Source organism: Sapajus apella, unplaced genomic scaffold, assembly GCF_009761245.1.
Source record: "Sapajus apella isolate SASKATOON/1434 unplaced genomic scaffold, GSC_monkey_1.0 scaffold29, whole genome shotgun sequence".
In the NCBI taxonomy this organism is placed as follows: Eukaryota; Metazoa; Chordata; class Mammalia; order Primates; family Cebidae; genus Sapajus; species Sapajus apella.
In genome coordinates this window covers 70,796-90,313 of record NW_022436969.1, presented here as the reverse complement: position 1 = coordinate 90,313, position 19,518 = coordinate 70,796, and the positions used below count along the sequence as shown (strand labels likewise).

Here is a 19,518-nt window from a genome sequence, read left to right as displayed (position 1 = left end):
TTTTTTTTTTTTTTTTTTTTTTTTTTTTTGAGACGGAGTTTCACTCTTGTTACCCAGGCTGGAGTGCAATGGCGCGATCTCGGCTCACCACAACCTCCGCGTCCTGGGTTCAGGCAATTCTCCTGCCTCAGCCTCCAGAGTAGCTGGGATTACAGGCACGCACCACCATGCCCAGCTAATTTTTTGTATTTTTAGTAGAGACAGGGTTTCACCATGTTGACCAGGATGGTCTCGATCTCTTGACCTCGTGATCCACCCGCCTCGGCCTCCCAAAGTACTGGGATTACAAGGCGTGAGCCACCGCGCCCGGCCAGCTTCCTCGTTTCCTAAGTGAAAAAAATTTCACTTAGAAAATGAAGGCCAGATAATTAGGGATGAGGCTTAGACAATCTAAAAGTAAAACTCTATTCATAAGAATATTTTATTTGAGAAGCATTACATTTAAAAACTATTTGTACACTTAAAAATCTTAATAACTGAAGAATATTTAAATTATATGGCTTAATGAAAATCACAGGTGCTGGGCACAGTTGCTCATGCCTGTAACTGCAGCATTTTGGGAGGCCAAGGGGGTGGGTGGATCGCTTGAGCTTAGGAGTTTGAGACCAGCCTGGGCAACACAGTGAAACCCTGACTCTATAAAAAACACAAACAAATTAGCCAGGCGTGGTGGCATGCACCTGTTAAGTCCCAGCTATTCAGGTAGATCACTTGAGCCCAGGAAGTCAAGTCTGCAGTGATCAGAGATCATGCCACTTCACTTCAGCCTGGGTGGCAGAGCAATCCTGTCTCCAGGAAAAAAAAAAAAAAAAAGGAGGCGGGTGCAGAAAAAAAAAAAAATCGTAAGTTACCAGAATCATTAAAAACAGTACATTTTGCTGTCTTACAGTGATTTATATTGACAACTTTAACCACATAGATCAGAATCTTCCCATCTGAAAGTAAGCTCTAACCAATTTTTATACACATAATTCTAAACAACATGTTCATTAGTTCATGACTTTTAAACAATAATGGTGAATACCCCTAAAATAACATTTGAATCCTAACTCATTTCAATTCATCATCAGCCTTTTAACCCCTATTCTTTACTTATACAATTCTAATCAAAATTATTATTGTGGGAACTTGAAAAGCTTGGACAAAAATGGCACAAATATAAGAAAAATGAAAAAAAATTAAAGATTAAGAAAGGCACTTGCCAGATTAAAAAAAAAAAAGATAAATCAACAGTGTAGTACTGATACAGAAAGAAATGAAAAAAATGAGGAAATATTATCAAACAGAGTAAGCTGCATCCAAAAGAGAACCTGGTATGGATACCTTCAGAATATTAATATAATAGAAAGATGGAATAGCTTGCCTGTGTTCTATTAATAGTACTGGAACTAAAAAACAAAGTTTGAGCCTTATCTCTTGACAACCGGAAACTGGCACTCAGGTCAGTCCATTAAGTTTTTTTTAATTGCCCTAAAAAACTCTTCACATGCATCATAATTAAACAAGGGTTAAATGTGGACAAAATACAGGTAGCTCAGCAATACCCGCCTCTCAACACATACCACTCAACACCATTTTCATGAGTATGTTACCAATATCACCACTACAGGTATAGGATTACTACCAAAAAAAAAATCATACACGAAGAAGAAAGGGGCTGGGTGTAGTGGCTCACGACTATAATCCCAGCACTTTGGGAGGCTGAGGCGGGTGGATCACGATGCCAAAAGATCGAGATCATCCTGACCAACATGGTGAAACTCCATCTCTACCAAAAACACAAAAATTAGCAGGGCATGGTGTGCACCTGTAGTCCCAGCTACTTGGGAGGCTTAGGAAGGAGAATCGCTTGAACCTGGGAGGCGGAGGTTGCAGTAAGCCAAGATCACACCACTGCACTCCAGCCTGGCAACAGAGCAAGACTCCTTCTCAAAAAAAAAAAAAAAAATTCAAAGATTTCCCAGCACTTTGGGAGGCCAAGGTGGGCGGATCACAAAACCAGGAGATTGAGACCATCCTGACTATCACACCAGGAGATTGAGACCATCCTGACTATCACAGTGAAACCCCATCTCTACTAAAAATACAAAAAATTAGTCAGGGGTGGTGGCACACATCTGCAGTCCCAGCTACCCAGGAGGCTGAAGCAAGAGAATCACTTGAACCTGGGAGGCGGAGGTTGCAGTGAGCCAAAATCATGCTGCTGGACTGCCGACAGATCTTGTCGCCTGGGCAACAGAGCGAGACTCCGTCTCAAAAAAAAAAAAAAAAAAAAGTATAGGCAGGCAATCATATGGACACATAGAGGGGGGAAAAATTCATATGCACAAAAAAACACTGATTAACCCTAACAGTTATCAGAGAAATGTAAATAAAAACAAGGTCATCTTTTAATCTGATTTGCAAAAAATTTTTGATTTGTTAAAAAACAAAAACTGATACTATCCAGAATGGCACAGATGTGAGGTAACCAGCACTTTCACTCTGAAGAATTTTAAGTGCAATTTACTATAGCTTTGCTGAGGGTTATTTTGTAGTATATTCCAAAATTTAAATGTCTCTCTACCCAGTAATTCCATTTCTAAGGTCTAGTCAAATCTAGAACATGGACAAAATATATACATAATGATATTTACTGTACTGATGAAAAACTAGAAGCACACCCATTAAGAGCATGAAAATATATTACAGTACATCCAAATAAAAGAATACCATATGCAATGGTTGAAAAGAAGACTAAGTTATCAAAAAGCAAGTACAGGATAAAACATGTATAGTATGATTCCATCTACAATTATTAAAACTACATATAAGCGCACACTGAAAGGTCTGAAAAGATAAACAGCAATTTGGCATCACTATCACTTTTTGGAGGTAGGGTGCAATCCTTGTAAACCCCATACAAGAATAACTTGAAGATGCGGAAGGAAGGGAATCTTTCTGGTGTTCACCCTTTCATTACAAGGCCCTACCACTTTTGCCCTGCTCCTCAGGTATAAGCCTGACCCAAAGTGGACTACATCTTTCTTGTAGAAAATTGAAATTTGAAGTGGCACAAAGACTGAAAGTTACTGGACTAGAGTTATATCAAAAACAATGCTTTCTAGAGGATTGAAAATATTTGCTCTTAAATTCCCTAGAGCTTCTGCCACTTCTTGTTCTATACTTTAGTATCCATGAGATATTCCAAGGTCCTTCAATTAAATAATGCATTTTCTCTTTCTCTGGCTATGCTACCTAGCAACAGTTTCTATCTTTTGCAACTTTTAATTTGTCTGGTATAAAAGTAGGATAGGCTAGGATAAGAAGGTGAAGATAAGAAGAAGGTGAAGAAATACTGCTTTTTATTCATATACTTCTATATATATAGGTTATGTTTTTTATAAGCATTCATTCACAAATTATTTTTTATAAATTATGAAAAAGAGACTGATCTTATTATCAGAAGTATTTTCAGAAGTATTTTTCCCATTTTCCATTAAGATTTTGAGAGTTATATTTTATAATCTAGCTATGACTTAATGGCAATTTGCATGATTGCCTTACATTGTGAATTAAATATATTTAACACTAGCTTATTAAAAATAATTCAATGTAATAATAATAAAACCCTCAAAGCCTAAAATTAATTTACTCAGAATATCTGCTCATATAGATAAATTAATTCCATGAAATTCTAAAAAGTGAAATACCTCCAACAGTGGCATTTCTTCTGTGATTATAGGATCTAAACGTCGATCAGGGCCATATTTAACAGACGTTTTCTCTTCTTTTGTGTTGTTAAGTCGAGGACCTTGAATTTCTAAATCCTGTTTCCCTCGGACTGACATACTCAAGGAATATTTTCCTGAAATAAAAAATAATCAATGCCCTAAAATAATGCAGTATATTAACTGACATCAATTTGACTTGAATATGTGAATACTGTTTCAGGTTATTTCTAAAAAATGTCTAGACAATTTTGATTAACATGATTAATCAAAGAATTCAGTATATTTTCATTCCATGTTTAACACCAACTAAGATATGCTACTTAATTTCTCACTTGGTTTTAGATTTACTTTGCTAAGACTACACATTACTCAATAGGAAGTCCTCTGAAATCTGTATTTAACCATGTGCGTATTAGCTAACAAAACCTGAGAGAATAACTACCTTAGGCCCAACAATTTAATTTAGGGATATCTACTCACAAAGAAAACAAGTGGAAAACAATGAAAAGATCAACTTTTTATTTTTACTCATATTAAGATATATATACTAATTTGAATTATTTCTGGAATATAAACAACTGAATGCAGTCAAGAGACTGCATGAAGAAAATTAAATATAGTATGGTTAGTTTTCTCAAAATTAAACTTATTTAATATTCATGTGAAATTTTTCCTCAAAGTACCTATGTAGTGCATGTATGTGTGAAAAAAGCTAGAGTATATAACTATCTTTCTTGCAGGACTACTTAAAACCTTTCACATGCTGAAGGTCACTGCAATGGTCTCAAATCAGATATAAAAGGTACTGATTCCCACACTTCTTGTGACCCAAATCCTTATTAGCATTTTACATAATAATGAGCTATACTAAATCATGAAAACTCTGCTTAGAAGATAGAATTTTAAGAGTTAATTCAAGTCTCTTCCCATTGTTACACAATAATATAGAAATTATTTTATTTATTTATTTTTCAGACACTCTTGTTGCCCAGGCTGGAGTGCAATGGCGTGATCTCAGCTAACCACAATCTCCACCTCCAGGTTTCAAGCGATTCTCTTGCCTTAGCCTCCCTAGTAGCTGGGATTACAGGCATGCCAACATGCCTAGCTAGTTTTTGTATTTTTAGTAGAGACAGGGTTTCTCCATGTTGGTCAGGCTGGTCTCAATCTCCTGATCTTAGGTGATCCACCTGCCTCAGCCTCCCAAAGTTCTGGGATTACAGGTTTGAGCCACTGCACCCAGCCACATATAAATTATTTTAATGCATATATTTGGTGCCTTAAATGAAACTACCTATATTTTACTGACAACCATACCTTTGTACTGCTAGATTAAGATCCTAGTTACAAAGAAGTGGGAAAACAAAGGAGATTCAAAAAGCTCTTAATATCCAGTTATCTTGTTTTAAAAATGCAATAAATTAGCAAGCTAATTTATAAATAAACCTTGTCTGGTACCTGTCAACCAAAAAATACAAATATAGTACTAAAATGAAGAATATCTCACTCAATTTTAGTGCAAATTTTTTTGTTTAGTAAATTTTTTTAGTTTCTGTGAATTCATTTCACTTATTTTTCTTAAATGATGTACTGAATTATCCTAGATATCCAAGCAAGTATATTTAAATGAAAGTTAAAAGAACCAACAAATCTTGCAAGTATTCCCAGTTTCTCAATATTAATAATCAGCTTTTGTAAATGCTAAATTCATGTCTGTCAATGACAATTCAACTTAATTTGTTATAAAATAAGACATATATTAAAATGAAGACCCAGAAATAATAAGTTTCATGGTAAACTCCCTCTCCTAGCATCTCTTCAGCTTAAACTCAAATAACTACATATAGTAATTACATGGTAATATTAAATCTTGAAGGGTTCCCTCAGTTTAAAAAAACAAAGAAAACTATGTTAAATACATATATCTTGTAGTATATGTAGAACATACTGTATAGTGCACCAAGAATATGAGATTAACACTTAAACCCTACTCTTTCTTTCAAGACTTCTAGAAGATAGAACTTTAAGATATTTAATATCCAATGATGTGAAAACACAGGTCTTTAATCTGTTCTGTGATTTTTAAAAAGGAAATATTCAAAAAACAGAACATATTAATACGGTTTTTAAATTAGCAGCAATCAATGGTTAGAATTTACTTCGTTAGAATTTACTAAATTTGGATCAATAACAGAAAAAAATACATACAGTCAAAAATTATCAAAAGAAAATATATCAGAAGGGAATCAAGTTGTTTATTTTTGACACTATGTTAGAGATTAACCTAAATTTGTCATTCTTACATTTGGCTAAATGCCTTTACGTAAAGGTACAGTAAACCTATTTAGAAAATACCTCATTTTTGCTCATTTTTTTCTATGGAATGATTTAAGAAAGTTTTCTAATTGTTTACCAATGCTATAGCCTTTACCTGTATGACATCCAGGAAGAGCACCAATGCCATCTACTGTCACAGAGCCCTGAATAGTGCCAAGATTATAAACAACTCCCAGAATATGCAGCTCCCCTATGTGATGGGGAAAGAGCTTTAGTCTTGCCTGTGGAGATATTTAAGTCACTCTTATTATGCTTTCATAATATCTTAAATAGCACAATGCCTAATTCTATAATGTTGCAAAAACATAAACTCATGACCCAAACTTTAAAATGCCAATTAATTTATGAAAAGCGTCTTTCTTCAAAATAAAATGTCTAAATTTAACAATTATAGGCCTAAACCCTCAATAATCACTTTTCATAAAAAGCAAAATATTGTGGCCAACTAAGTATCAGGCGAAATTACCACACTGACATCAAGAAGAAAGCAAAAAACTTTCAACAGGCTTCTCAGGAAACTAACAAATCAAAGACCACTGCAAACCACCAATTTCCTCCTGAGCAATTCCTGTTTCCTAATCTTCCAAATTTTAGTTCTTATGAAAATTAGAATATAAACTGAATAAATGAAGATGATTTTAAAATTTGTTTTCATCTTACTTTCAGAAAGGCATAAAGCAGAGAAATGATAAAATAATTACCACTTTTGATTCTTCACCATTAATTAAGAATTCTGAAATAACTTCAGTTCCAATCATTTCAGGTTCACATGTAACCTAAAAAATAAATTTCATAAAATATACAGTCTAATGAACAAAAAGCAGATTATTAACACTCCTATATATCAATACTTCAAAACAACAGCACTAAAGTGTACATTTACTAGGTTTTGACCACATCCTAAGCTCTACACAAAGTATTTTTATTTCCACACCTAGAGTAGAACCAGGCTGTAGTAGGCCTTCAACATAGGCACTCCAGCCTGGGTGACAGAGCAAGACTCTGTTTCAAAACCGGGGAGCACATTAAAGACACCTCCACCAAGACAATAAAAAAAAACCCTAGAGAAAATACCCAGCTGCTGCTCATAGTCAACAGTGGCCAAAATGGTCATTTAATTTAATTTTACCATAAGAGCAAATTTCTTCTTTTGCTCTGACCTGACGCTTTTGCAAAATTTGTCAGTTACATAGAAAAGGTAATGGTGGGCTAAGCATGATAGAGAAAGACAGGTGAACAGTAAGAGCAATAGGAGAGAGGGGAAAAAGGCCAGTTTCCCCCAAAGCAATGACATTTGTCTGGTCATGTTGCAAAGGAGAGCTAACTGGCTTATACTGGAGATAAACCTGATCCTCATGAACACTATTATACTTTTACCATGACATTATTTAACACAGAAACAAAAATTACGTCTCCCTAAATTCCAGTTAGGCATCTTAGTCCATCACCATCTTAGTCTATTTCTTCATTTCTTAGTCATGAAGAAATCCAAAGAGTTTGAAATTTATAGAAAAAAATATTTTTTAAGAAATACTTCATCACACAAAATGAAATGTTCACTTAACTTTAAACCTCCTTTAAAAATCTCCCATACTGAACATACTACTACACTTAAAAAGCTAATAAATCTTTTTAAAAAAAAGTTTCCAAGTTTAACTGCTTGTACTTTTTTTTTTTTCTTTTGAGACGAAGTCTCGCTCTGTCACCCAGGCTGGAGGGCAGTGGCACGATCTCGGCTCACTGCAACCTCCACCTCCTGGGTTCAAGCAATTCTTCTGCCTCAGCCTCCCGGGTAACTGGGACTACAGGTACCCACCACCACACCCAGCCAATTTTTTGTATTTTCAGGAGAGACAGGGTTTCGCCATGTTGGCCAGGATTTCTTAACGTCATGATCTGCCCACCTTGGCCTCCCAAAGTGCTGGGATTACAGGTGTGAGCCACCACACTCGGCCATACTCTTCTAATCAGTATTCAGGCATCCAAAACTTTAGAAAAATTGCAGAGGTAACTAAAATTCAAGACAGAATACAGCCTAAGAAATCTTAGTCATTCAAATTATCAACAATGAATATAAATAACACAAAATATCTTCAACAAATTTAACTAGCAAGACTTATTTATTTATTTAATTTTCTTTGTTTGCTTGTTGTTTTTGAGAGAAGATCTTGCTCTGTCTCCCAGGCTGGACAATGGCATGACCTTGGCTCACTGCGGCCTCAACTTTTCAGACTCAAGCAATCCTCCCACCTCAGCCTCCCAGGTAGCTGGGACTACAGATGTGCACTGTCACACCTGGCAAATTTTAAAATTTTTTGTAGAGATGGTGGTCTCACTATGATGACTAGGACAAAGCAAGACTTAAAATAAGGCAATCTTTAAAAAATCAAAACACTGGAGCACCAAAATGCTGGGGTATTTCCCAGTTCCAAAATCTTTTTTTTTTGGCCACATTATTAAAGCATTTAGCAAGGTAGTATAAAAAAGCAAGTTATATAATACATACTGGTGAAAAGACTAATAAATTAGTAGGTAAATTATATGTATTTGTCCAAGTTATTTCATTTACAGTCAGATGGGTATTAATAAACTATTTGACCAGATCATTTCTGCTTCAAAATTAACTATTTTAGATATATATAAAGGACTTATTACAAGATATGGAAATGAAAAGATAAAAATACAAATGATGTTTTGAATAGGCAATTCACAAAAGAGGAAAAACAAATATAAGAATTTCAACTTCACTAGCAATCAATGAAATAAAAAATAAAACAGTAAGATAGCATTTTTAAAATATCAAATCAACAAAGTTTTTTTTTAAGTAACACTGCTGACTGTCACAAAGATGAGACACTCAAACCCATATGCTGCTTAGAAAGAAGCTCATTGGTATGAACTTCTGTGAAACCAGGAGGGCACTAAAATACTTATTCCTTAAAATCCTCACTTCATGCCCTGGGATCTTCCCCACAGAATAATCTAAAGATAAAAAGCCACACACAAAAATGTGAACCACAGAATTATTGTGATAGTCAACAAATGGAATCTTGCCAAAGATAGTAAAGAGAGTAAACTAGCTTATGAATCACCCATATAATGAATTATGCAAAAATAAAATATTAAGACACGTTGATATCAGAATATGCCAATAAAGCGTAGAATGTAAACAGCAACTACACACTATGAAGGAATCCCAAATATGTTGGAAAAACATACAAATGAGAATGACTGGAAAGATACACAGTAAAATGTTAAAGTGGTTATTTCTAAATATTGTAAAGACAGAGGTTTTCACTTCTATTCCTTGTGTTTTTTTATATTTTCAATTTTCAAAACTAAGTATATATCATAATTTTTATAACTAAGGAAAAATAAGCCAAAAAGAAATAAATATAACTCACTGAACAGAGTAAACTGAAGTGTTACTACAGCATTTGTTAGGCTATAACTGAAACATAATTACAAATACCTTTTAATAACTTACTAGTTGTTTAACTTCTTCATCATCCTTTCCACTGAAATCTTTAGGTTGAAACTTCCAAAGTAATGACAAATCAGTCAACAAAAGCGGCACTTTCAAAGGATTTCTAAAAGCCACTTCCACTGTAATTGGTTCTATTTTAAAAAAAGGCCTAAATTAATAAGGTTAATAAACATCACACACCTCATTCTCAGCTTCAATTTTCTAAATGCATCTTGCTTTCATAGCTCTGCATTTCTGCCTAGACTTTCCTTTATCACCTTATAGATGTCCATGTATTCGGGATTCAGTTGCAGTATTACATCACCTCCTTGAAAATATTTTCCCCATTTCTCTATACTAAAGAATGCCATTCGCTCTTCTATATTCCAACATCACATTGCACACAGTTGTAGCAGAGTCCCCATTGTTTGGTTTTATAAATGCAGTTCAGTAAATTACAAGTTCCTAATTTATTTTTACATCCCCAGCACCAATAATATGTGCCAATAAATTATCTTGATTGTGCTGGAAGTAAAACAAACAAAAAACCAGAATAAAAACTCAAGCATATCACCTTCTACAACTGCAAGTGGAAATCTTGAATTATCTGAATAACTGTTCAAACAGTATTGTGTCGGATGAAAACTGGACGGGATTACTCCTTTGTTAACCACAGACACAACTTGTTCCTCAAGTTCTCGCCACTGTTGAGAGGATTCCGAATCATATTCTTGATCGAGACTTACATGAGTAGCTGCTTGTTTTTCACCTATGTAACAACACATGTTTATGAAGACTTTCCCTCAAATGAAATATATTTTAAATACATATAAGGTACAGAAATAAACACACACACACATTCCCCCTTGCCTACTTCTAATTCTGAGTGAAAAATATCCTCTCATTAACGCTAGCCTATCTGGGATTTTGCTTATAATACTGATGTTCTTTTTCCTCCTCACTGTGAAAGAATGTATTTTCCTTAGCTTCCACAAGCAATTTTTATATAAAACATTTCAAACATACAGAAAAGACATGGAGACTATAAAAAATATTCTATACTAAAATTTAACAAACGTCAACTTTTGCCTATGATCTCAAATTTTTTTTTTTTTTTTTTTTTTTTGAGACGGAGTTTCGCTCGTTACCCAGGCTGGAGTGCAATGGCGCGATCTTGGCTCACCGCAACTTCCGCCTCCTGGGTTCAGGCAATTCTCCTGCCTCAGCCTCCTGAGTAGCTGGGATTACAGGCATGCACCACCATGCCCAGCTGATTTTTTGTATTTTTAGTAGAGACGGGGTTTCACCGTGTTGACCAGGATGGTCTTGATCTCTTGACCTCGTGATCCACCCGCCTCGGCCTCCCAAAGTGCTGGGATTACAGGCGTTGAGCCACCGCGCCCGGCCTCAAATATTTTTTATAAAACAAACACCACACATAGAATCAATGTCCTCTCTGCAACCCTCCCAATCTTACTACTCTCCTTCACCCCCACCAGCACCATTTCTTCCTAGAGTATTCCAAAGTTAAAGTGTATAATTTTCTTTTTTTTTTTTTTGAGAGGGAGTTTCGCTCTTGTTACCCAGGCTGGAGTGCAATGGCGCGATCTCGGCTCACCGCAACCTCCGCCTCCCGGGTTCAGGCAATTCTCCTGCCTCAACCTCCTGAGTCGCTGGGACTACAGGCACACGCCACCATGCCCAGCTAATTTTTTGTATTTTTAGTAGAGACGGGGTTTCACCATGTTGACCAGGATGGTCTCGATCTCTTGACCTCGTGATCCACCCGCCTCAGCCTCCCACAGTGCTGGGATTACAGGCTTGAGCCACCGCGCCCGGCAAGTGTATAATTTTCATCCATGATTCTACCATGAGTACATACAAAAACAATGTATAGAATTAGTTTGTATGTTTGAAACTTATACTGTAATTGACTCTTCACTCAGCATCAGCTTGTGGAAAACGTGGAATTAACATGAATTCCCATGTACTGCAGCATGAATCCTGTATATTTTATGTGAATATATAAAAATATATCAATTAAATCTCTATTAGAAATTCTAGTTGTTTCACTCTTTTGCTATTACAAACAAAGCTGCTATTAATTTAAAAAAAAAAAAAACTAAATCATATCTCAAGGATAAACACATTGATTAAATTCAAATATAAAATATATAAAATTACGAAGTTTAACATTCATGGAGAGCTTTAAAATACATGTATTTATATGAAATTATAAAATATATTTGTATAGATTTAGGGAGTACAAGTGATGTTTTGTTATATGGATATATTTTCCTGGTGGCAAAGTCTAGGTTTTTAGTGTAGCTATCACTCAAATAGTGTACCTGTACCCGTACGTAATTTCTCATCCTTCACTCCCAAGCCTCATGTCTATGTATACAAATTATTTTGCTCCAACACCACTTATAAGTGAGTGCATGTAGTATTTGACTTTCTATTTCTGAGTTATTTAATGTAAGATAATGGAGAGCCTTAATATATTTATACTTTTGTTCCATTATTGACATCCAAGGGCTTAATCTTAAAGAAAAAATCCTGCATTTTAAAAAGTCTTACAAGAACAGCAGAACACTGGTAACTGTTCTCTGCTTCTGTGTACATTAGAAAATTTCCATAATAAGATGTTAAAAAACCAAATTTTATCTACAAAGATGTCCACCACAATATGATTTTATATAAGCAAAAGACGGAAACAGTCTATATATATATAAAGTAAATTTTAAAGTACTTTATAAGCAGTTTGAGTATCTTACTAACATTAAAAGTTTATCAAGATTATATAATAACAAACACATTCTTTATGTGAGAAAAGCTGTTGTAATTACAACTGTTTTGTTTTCAACGTTTTTAAAGCTGGAAAGAAAAACAAAACAGTAGTTATCTTCGGGTGGCAGGACAAAATAAGTAATATAGAGCTATTCGTTTTTAAATATTCAACTATACACCATGCCCAGCAAAAAAAGTAGGTTTTTTTAACTGTCAATAGGTAATTAGGCTGAATAAAACTTTACTAACCGTCTGCTGGTCGTCTGTCATGGCCAAAAAAAACCCGTGTTGCGGAACTGTTAATATATGGTAAAGGAAGCTGTGGTAAAGGACCATCTGGTGACAGCTGACTTACATTCTGAGAGAAATATAAAAGGGAAAAAAAGTAGTTCTTGTGAAAACTGTATTTTTACTTCCTCACTTCTTAATACACACAGCATTAAAAACATGTTAAGCAACAATATTAAGACATATAATTATTAGTTTTAACATATCAGTCATAAAATTTTACAGCTCAAACAAACTTCAGATATTTATTCTGCCTCAAAAGAATCTTACTGAGGGTTAATCAGCTAATTAATTATCTGGATGTTAAACATCCAAAAGTTATTTTAGTATGTATTTTACTCCTTATGACTCATTATAGCATCCTATCTGCCAAAATTCTAATCCATACAATTTCAAATTAATAAAGTATAGACCCTAAGGGTAGTTATTTTCTATAGGATAGCTACAATATGCACTATTCATGGGCCTTGGGGAAAAATTTATAACTTCCCATTTTTTTTTTTCCATAAAACAATGCTTTTTATGTTCTACCTGCTTGTCTCAGTGAAACAGTCCTTGTTTCTGTTAATTGCTCTGCATTGCACCATAATAGCCTGTCTACTTTCTGTAGATCCATACCTCCTCATATTTTGCAAGGAAAAGAACACAGAATGTCCATCTCCAAAGGATGGTAAAGAGAACCCACTTAAAACCAAGATCTATGGCAAAGAAGCCTAGCCTGCCACAGCTTTTTTATGACTGATAACTACATACATTCTACTAAAACTATCCTAAGATATGGCAATAAATACTTTTCACTAAAATACAGTTTTAGTGAAAAAGCATTCACGTGAAGTGAATTTCATTTTAGTGAAAATATTTCATTTAGTGAAAATAAAGCATTCACTCCTGAAAATAAGCATTCACCTTGTAAACATAAAGATATTCTCTGAGGAAAGCCCCTTGTTGAACAGCAGATTGTTTACTTTCATTGATTAAAATATGCCTAAAAGCAGACACAGCATTATCCAGTTGTCTAAGAGTATAGGACTGGCGCCCAATAGTGAAGTTAATGTGATCCTCTGCAAGAGACCAGCCTTTTCCTTTGTAAACTTGCATGGCTTGACAATAACAACGTAAAGCATGCTTTTTCTGTAAGAAAATAAACAAAATAATGTATTATACTCCAAATTTCTTTGAACTAGGAAAAAAAAAACACACATACAATTTAGTGACTTTAGTTCTTCCTCTAAGGGAGACTGGGATGATGAAGAAAATTAAACATTATGATAATCCCTTCAAAATTATATATGGAATACTTCATAGATTAGGTTACCTGAGCCTGTGTGTGTGTGTGTGTGTGTGTGTGTGTGTGTGTGAGAGAGAGAGTTAGTTAGAGAGGAATAGGAAACATAAAGGAGGGAAAGGGAGACCAGACTATTTTGACATTCACCCACTACTTCACTAAGCCACATTTTCAAAAGGTCAACTTCAGAGGAAAAAGCTTACCTCTCAACTTGGGTTTATCTACCTCAAATTCTTTCTGGAAAAAGGTAAATGTAAACAAACAGACTTCACCAACTAAAATGGTTAGACTTCGCTAATATTATGATGAAAAACATGCTCTCATACTCTAACTAGAAGCATGCTATGTCATCAAAGAATTTCTTCATATTAAGTAAAGCAACAAACATACTTACCAAACTTTTTTCTTGCCTACAATCAGAGATTTACATTGAATGTCTGTGGCCACATATGCCATATTCCCACAGTACAAAATCTCATAATATATAAATGAACTCCATTCTTCCCTATTAAAAATTCACATACTGGACCAACCATGCTGATCCCAGCCTGCCTGCCTGCCAGAACTTACTGGCTAGTGTTGTGACCACTGAAAGGTTATGCCTCACATGGTTCAAATAAAGCCATGGGTCAGGACAGCAGCACAGTAAACACTGCCTGGGCAAGACATGATGGGGTTCTTTGCCAGCATCAGGTGCCACCACAGCCTCCTTTTCAAGGTGCTGTTGGCAAGTGTCAGGGCATACTTCCTGTTGTTCAGTGCATCGACTGAAGGACTTAAGAAGAGCAAGAGATTAATCATATACCAGAATAATATACAAGATGTGTGTTCAAAACGGAAAATTCTAAGGAATGCCAAAATCTTATGAGTACTGCAATAAGAATGCCATATTTGTAGCAGTAAGAGTCATCAATGTACAAAATCAAAAGAGGTACACAGAAAGACAAATACTGCATTTTCGCCCTCATATGTGGGAGCTAAGAAAGTAGATTTCATGAAGATAGGAAGTGGACTGGGTGGTTACCAAAGGCCAGGGAGAGTGGGTGAAGGAGACTGAAGTTGATTAATGGGTACACATATATGGTTTGATTGAAGAAATAAGACCTAGTGTTAGATCAGCAGGTGAGTATAGTTTACAACAATCTACATTTCAAAATAGAGAAGAATTTGAATGGTTCTAAGGTGATGGATATCCCAAGTACACTGATTTGACCTTTATAAATTATATGAATGTATAAAATTATCACGTATACCCCCAAACTATATATGTCTATTATGTAACAATCTTTTTAAAAGGAGATCGCTTACTAGGGACCTCAGATGACAGTTCTCCTCAGAAAGATCAAAGTAACTGATAAATGGACATAATCCAAACAGAAAACTGAGAAAAAGACAGCCAGAATCTGATGAAGAGCCCCGTGGAAAGAAACTAGAGTGCAGAAAATGAAAACAACAAGACTTTAGCAGAGATCAACCCCTGAGGAACATAAAACTCCATGGAAAGGGAAATGGAGTACTTCTTTGGGCCCTCACCCCTCTGATAACCTGTTCACCATCAAACTGATGGGGAGTCCCTCTGCCCTCATGACCTAGGGTATTACTAACAGTGGCAATTTGAGAACTTCCCAGAGACAAGGATGTAGGTGGCCAGTTCACACAGACATGCCTGCCCTCCCCTTCAGGCCTGAACTGAGACAGCAGATACCACTGCTCTGTCCAGGAAATCCCTGCCCTTGAGTCATCGCCGTACCACCAGATCTCTCACTAACATAATCACAAATGCTGTGACATTAGCAGGTATAGGGGACCAGTGGGTCCCCAGGGAAGGTGAGACCCATGGAGATGTAACCCTTAACTTAGGCTGCCCCTAGGGGAAGAGAGGACTGCAGCCTGTCAAAGCCCTACTTTGAGATAAAGGTAATACAGGCACAGCAACAATTGCTGAAGTGGACAGCCCCAGCAGCTGGAAATGAACATAAGGCATTTCCCACCCACCGCATCCACTGTTGTGGACACAGCAGAGGTTCTCCCTGCTGGGAGCTGGCAGATGTGTTCTTGGGAAAAATACTTTTCACGCTTTTTGTGGTGGCTCCACCCCAGTTAAAAATGAGCTCATAGCCGGGTGCAGTGGCTCACACCTATAATCCTAGCTAAGGAAAATTGTCGCCACCACACCAGGTCCACAAGAAATACTCAAAGGAGTTCTAAACATAGAAACAAAGGACAATACCTACTACCATAAAGGCACATGTAAGTACAAAGTTCAAAGATCCTATAAAGCAGTTATACAACTGGGACTACAAAGCAACAACATTGTAACAGGTATAAAACCTCACTCATCAATATTAACCTTGGGTGAAAATAGTTTAATTGTACCACTCAAAAGACAAGAGCCAACCATATACTAACTATAAGAGACCCATCTTCTGTGTAATGAGACCCATAGGCTCAAAGTATAGGGATGGTGAAAGATCTATCACACAAATGGAAAACAAAAAAGAGCAGGGGGTTGTTATCCTTGTTATCAAATAAAACAGACTTTAAACCAACAACAGAAAAAACAAAGAAGGCAATTATATAATGATAAAATGTTCAATTCAACAAGAAGATTTAACTAGCCTAAACATATATACACTCAACACCAAAACATCCAAATTTATAAAACAAATACTACCAGACCTACAAAAAGACAAACAGCCATACAGTAACATGGAGGGACTTCAACACCCCACTGACAACACTAAGCAGACCATCGAAGAAGAAAACTAAGCAACTCCTGAACTAAATTGGACTCTTGACAAAATGGACCTAATAGACATCTACGGAACATTCCAACTGACAACCACAGGATATACATTTTTTCTTATCTGCATATGGAACATTCTCTGAAGTAGACCATATACCTGGTCACAAAGCAAGTCTCAATAAATTCCAAAGAGTCAAAACCATGTCAAGGATACTCTCAGACCATAGTAGAATAAAATTAGAAATGAATACCAGGAGGAACTCTCAAAACCATGCAAGTACGTGGAAACTAAACAACTTGGTACTGAATGACTTTAGGGTAAACAATGAAATTAAGGCAGAAATTTTTTTTAGATTTTTGAAACAAATGAAAATAGAGACACAACATACCAGCACCTCTGGGATACAGCAAAAGCAGTATTAAGAGGAAAGTTTATAGTACTAAATGTTTACATCAAAAAGAAAGATCTCAAATTACTAGCTTAATGTCACACCTAAAGGAAGTAGAAACAAGAACAAACCACGTCCAAAGCTGGCAAAAGAAAGGAAAGATCAGAGCAGAACTAAATGAAATTGAGACAGAAGAATTCATACAAAGGATCAACAAAATAAAAAGTCGGTTATTTGAAAACACAAACAAACTTGACAGACTACTAGGTAAGACTAACCAAGAAAAAAAAGATGGGATTTTAATAAGCACAATCAGATATGACAAAGGTGACATCACAAATGACAGCACAGAAATACAAAAGATCCTTGGACAGTACTATGAACATCCCTATACACACAAACTTGAAAACCTAGAGGAAACGGAATAATTCCTAGAATCATACAATCTCCCAAGACTGAACCAGAAAGAAACTCAAATCCTGAATAGACCATTAACAAGTTACAACATTCCATCAGTAATTAAAAAAAAAAAAAAAAAAAATCAACAACCAAATGAAGCCCAGGATCAGCTGAATTTAAAGCCAAATTCTACCATATGTACAAAGAAGAACCGGTACCAATTTTACTGAAACTATTCCAAAAAAAGAAATTATATATATATATAGATGAAGAATGATTCCTCCTTAGCTTTTCTGATATCAAAATCTGGCAAGGAGACACACAAAAAGAAAACAAGCAAACACCCATGATGAACACAGATGCAAAAATTATCAATAAAATACTAGCAAACTATATCCAGCTGGACATCAAAAAGTCGAATTCATCGCAATCCAGTGAGTTTTATTCCAGAAATACAAGGATGGTTCAACATATGAAAATCAATACATGTTATTCACCACATAAAGAGAATTAAAAACAAAAACCATATGATCATCATCTCAATTGATATAGAAAAAGCATTCAATAAAGTCCAACATCCTTCATGATAAAAGCCCATAACAAACTAAGCGTTGTTAAGAAACACACCTAAAAATAATAAGACCCATATATGACAAACCCACAGCCAAAATCATACTGGAGAACAGCTGAAAACATTCCCCCTAAGAAGTGGAACAAGACAAAAATGTGCACTCACACTACTCCTATTCAACATAGTACTAGAAGTCTTAGCCAGAGCAATCAGGCAAGGGAAAGAAAAAAAAATCATTCAAATAGGAAAAGAGGAAGTGAAATGATGTTTGTTCAATGATGACAAGGTCCTATACCTAGAAAACCCAAAAGATTCCTCCTAAAGACACTAGTCATTAGGATAAATGACTTCAGTAGTTTCATGGCATAAATTTAATGCACAAAAATCAGTTGTGTTTCTATACAGTAATAAAACTCAAGATGAGAACCAAGTAAGAACTCAATCCCATTTACAACTGCCACACGCACACAAAATAAAATATCTGGAATACATTTAACCAAGGAGGTAAAAAAGAACTACAAAACACTGATGAAAGTATAGATGACACAAACAAATGAAAACACATCCCATGCTCACAGATAAGGAGAAATCAATATTGTTAAAATAACTACATTGCCCAAAGCACTCTACAGATTCAGCAAACTATCAGACTAAAAATGTCATTTTTCACAGTTAGAAAAAACTATTCTAAAATTCATATAGAACCAAAAAACAGCCTGAGTAGCCAACAAGATCCTAAGCAAAAACAACAAAGCCTGAGGCATCACATTCCCCAACTTCAAACTATACTACAAGGCTACAGTAACCAAAACAGCATGGTAGTGATACAAAAAATAGACACATGGAACAATGGAATAGAATACAGAAATCAGAAATAAAGCAGCATACCTGCAACCAACAGATCTTTAACAAAGTCAATAAAAATAAGCAATGGGGAAAGGACTCCCTATTCAATAAATGGTGCTGGGATAACTGGGCTAACCACATTCAGGAGAATGAAACTGGACCCCTACCTATCACCATATACAAAAAAATAACTGGAGATGCATTAAAGACTTAAAGATAAGACCTCAAACTATTAAAAACATCATAGAATAAAACCTAGAAAATACCCTTCTAGACACTGGCCTTGGCAAAAAAAATTATGAGCAAATCCTCAAAAACAATGGCAACAAAAACAAAAACTGACAAGTGGTACCTAATTAAACTAAAAAGCTTCTGCACAGCAAAAGAAACTATTAGCAGAATAAATAACCAAAATGTGGCCGGGCGCGGTGGCTCAAGCCTGTAATCCCAGCACTTTGGGAGGCCGAGGCGGGTGGATCACAAGGTCAAGAGATCGAGACCATCCTGGTCAACATGGTGAAACCCCGTCTCTACTAAAAATACAAAAAATTAGCTGGACATGGTGGCGCGTATCTGTAGTCCCAGCTACTCAGGAGGCTGAGGCAGGAGAATTGCCTGAACCCAGGCTGGAGTGCAATGGCGCGATCTCGGCTCACCGCAACCTCCGCCTCCTGGGTTCAGGCAATTC

General features: G+C 35.7%; 1 protein-coding gene across 8 annotated transcripts in view; it reads right to left on the bottom strand.

Annotated features, from left to right (window-relative positions):
* The window catches only part of TRAPPC8 (trafficking protein particle complex 8), a 115,286-nt gene that overhangs the window by 33,315 nt on the left and 62,453 nt on the right, over positions 1-19,518 (bottom strand). For all 8 annotated transcript variants that reach the window (XM_032293102.1, XM_032293103.1, XM_032293106.1 and 5 more), the window contains 7 exons: positions 13,501-13,725; positions 12,556-12,664; positions 10,091-10,285; positions 9,538-9,668; positions 6,752-6,826; positions 6,145-6,271; positions 3,693-3,847 (listed from right to left, as the gene is read on the bottom strand). In XM_032293102.1, the coding sequence (XP_032148993.1) occupies positions 3,693-3,847; positions 6,145-6,271; positions 6,752-6,826; positions 9,538-9,668; positions 10,091-10,285; positions 12,556-12,664; positions 13,501-13,725 (1,017 nt within the window). The remainder of the gene's footprint in view (positions 1-3,692; positions 3,848-6,144; positions 6,272-6,751; positions 6,827-9,537; positions 9,669-10,090; positions 10,286-12,555; positions 12,665-13,500; positions 13,726-19,518) is intronic.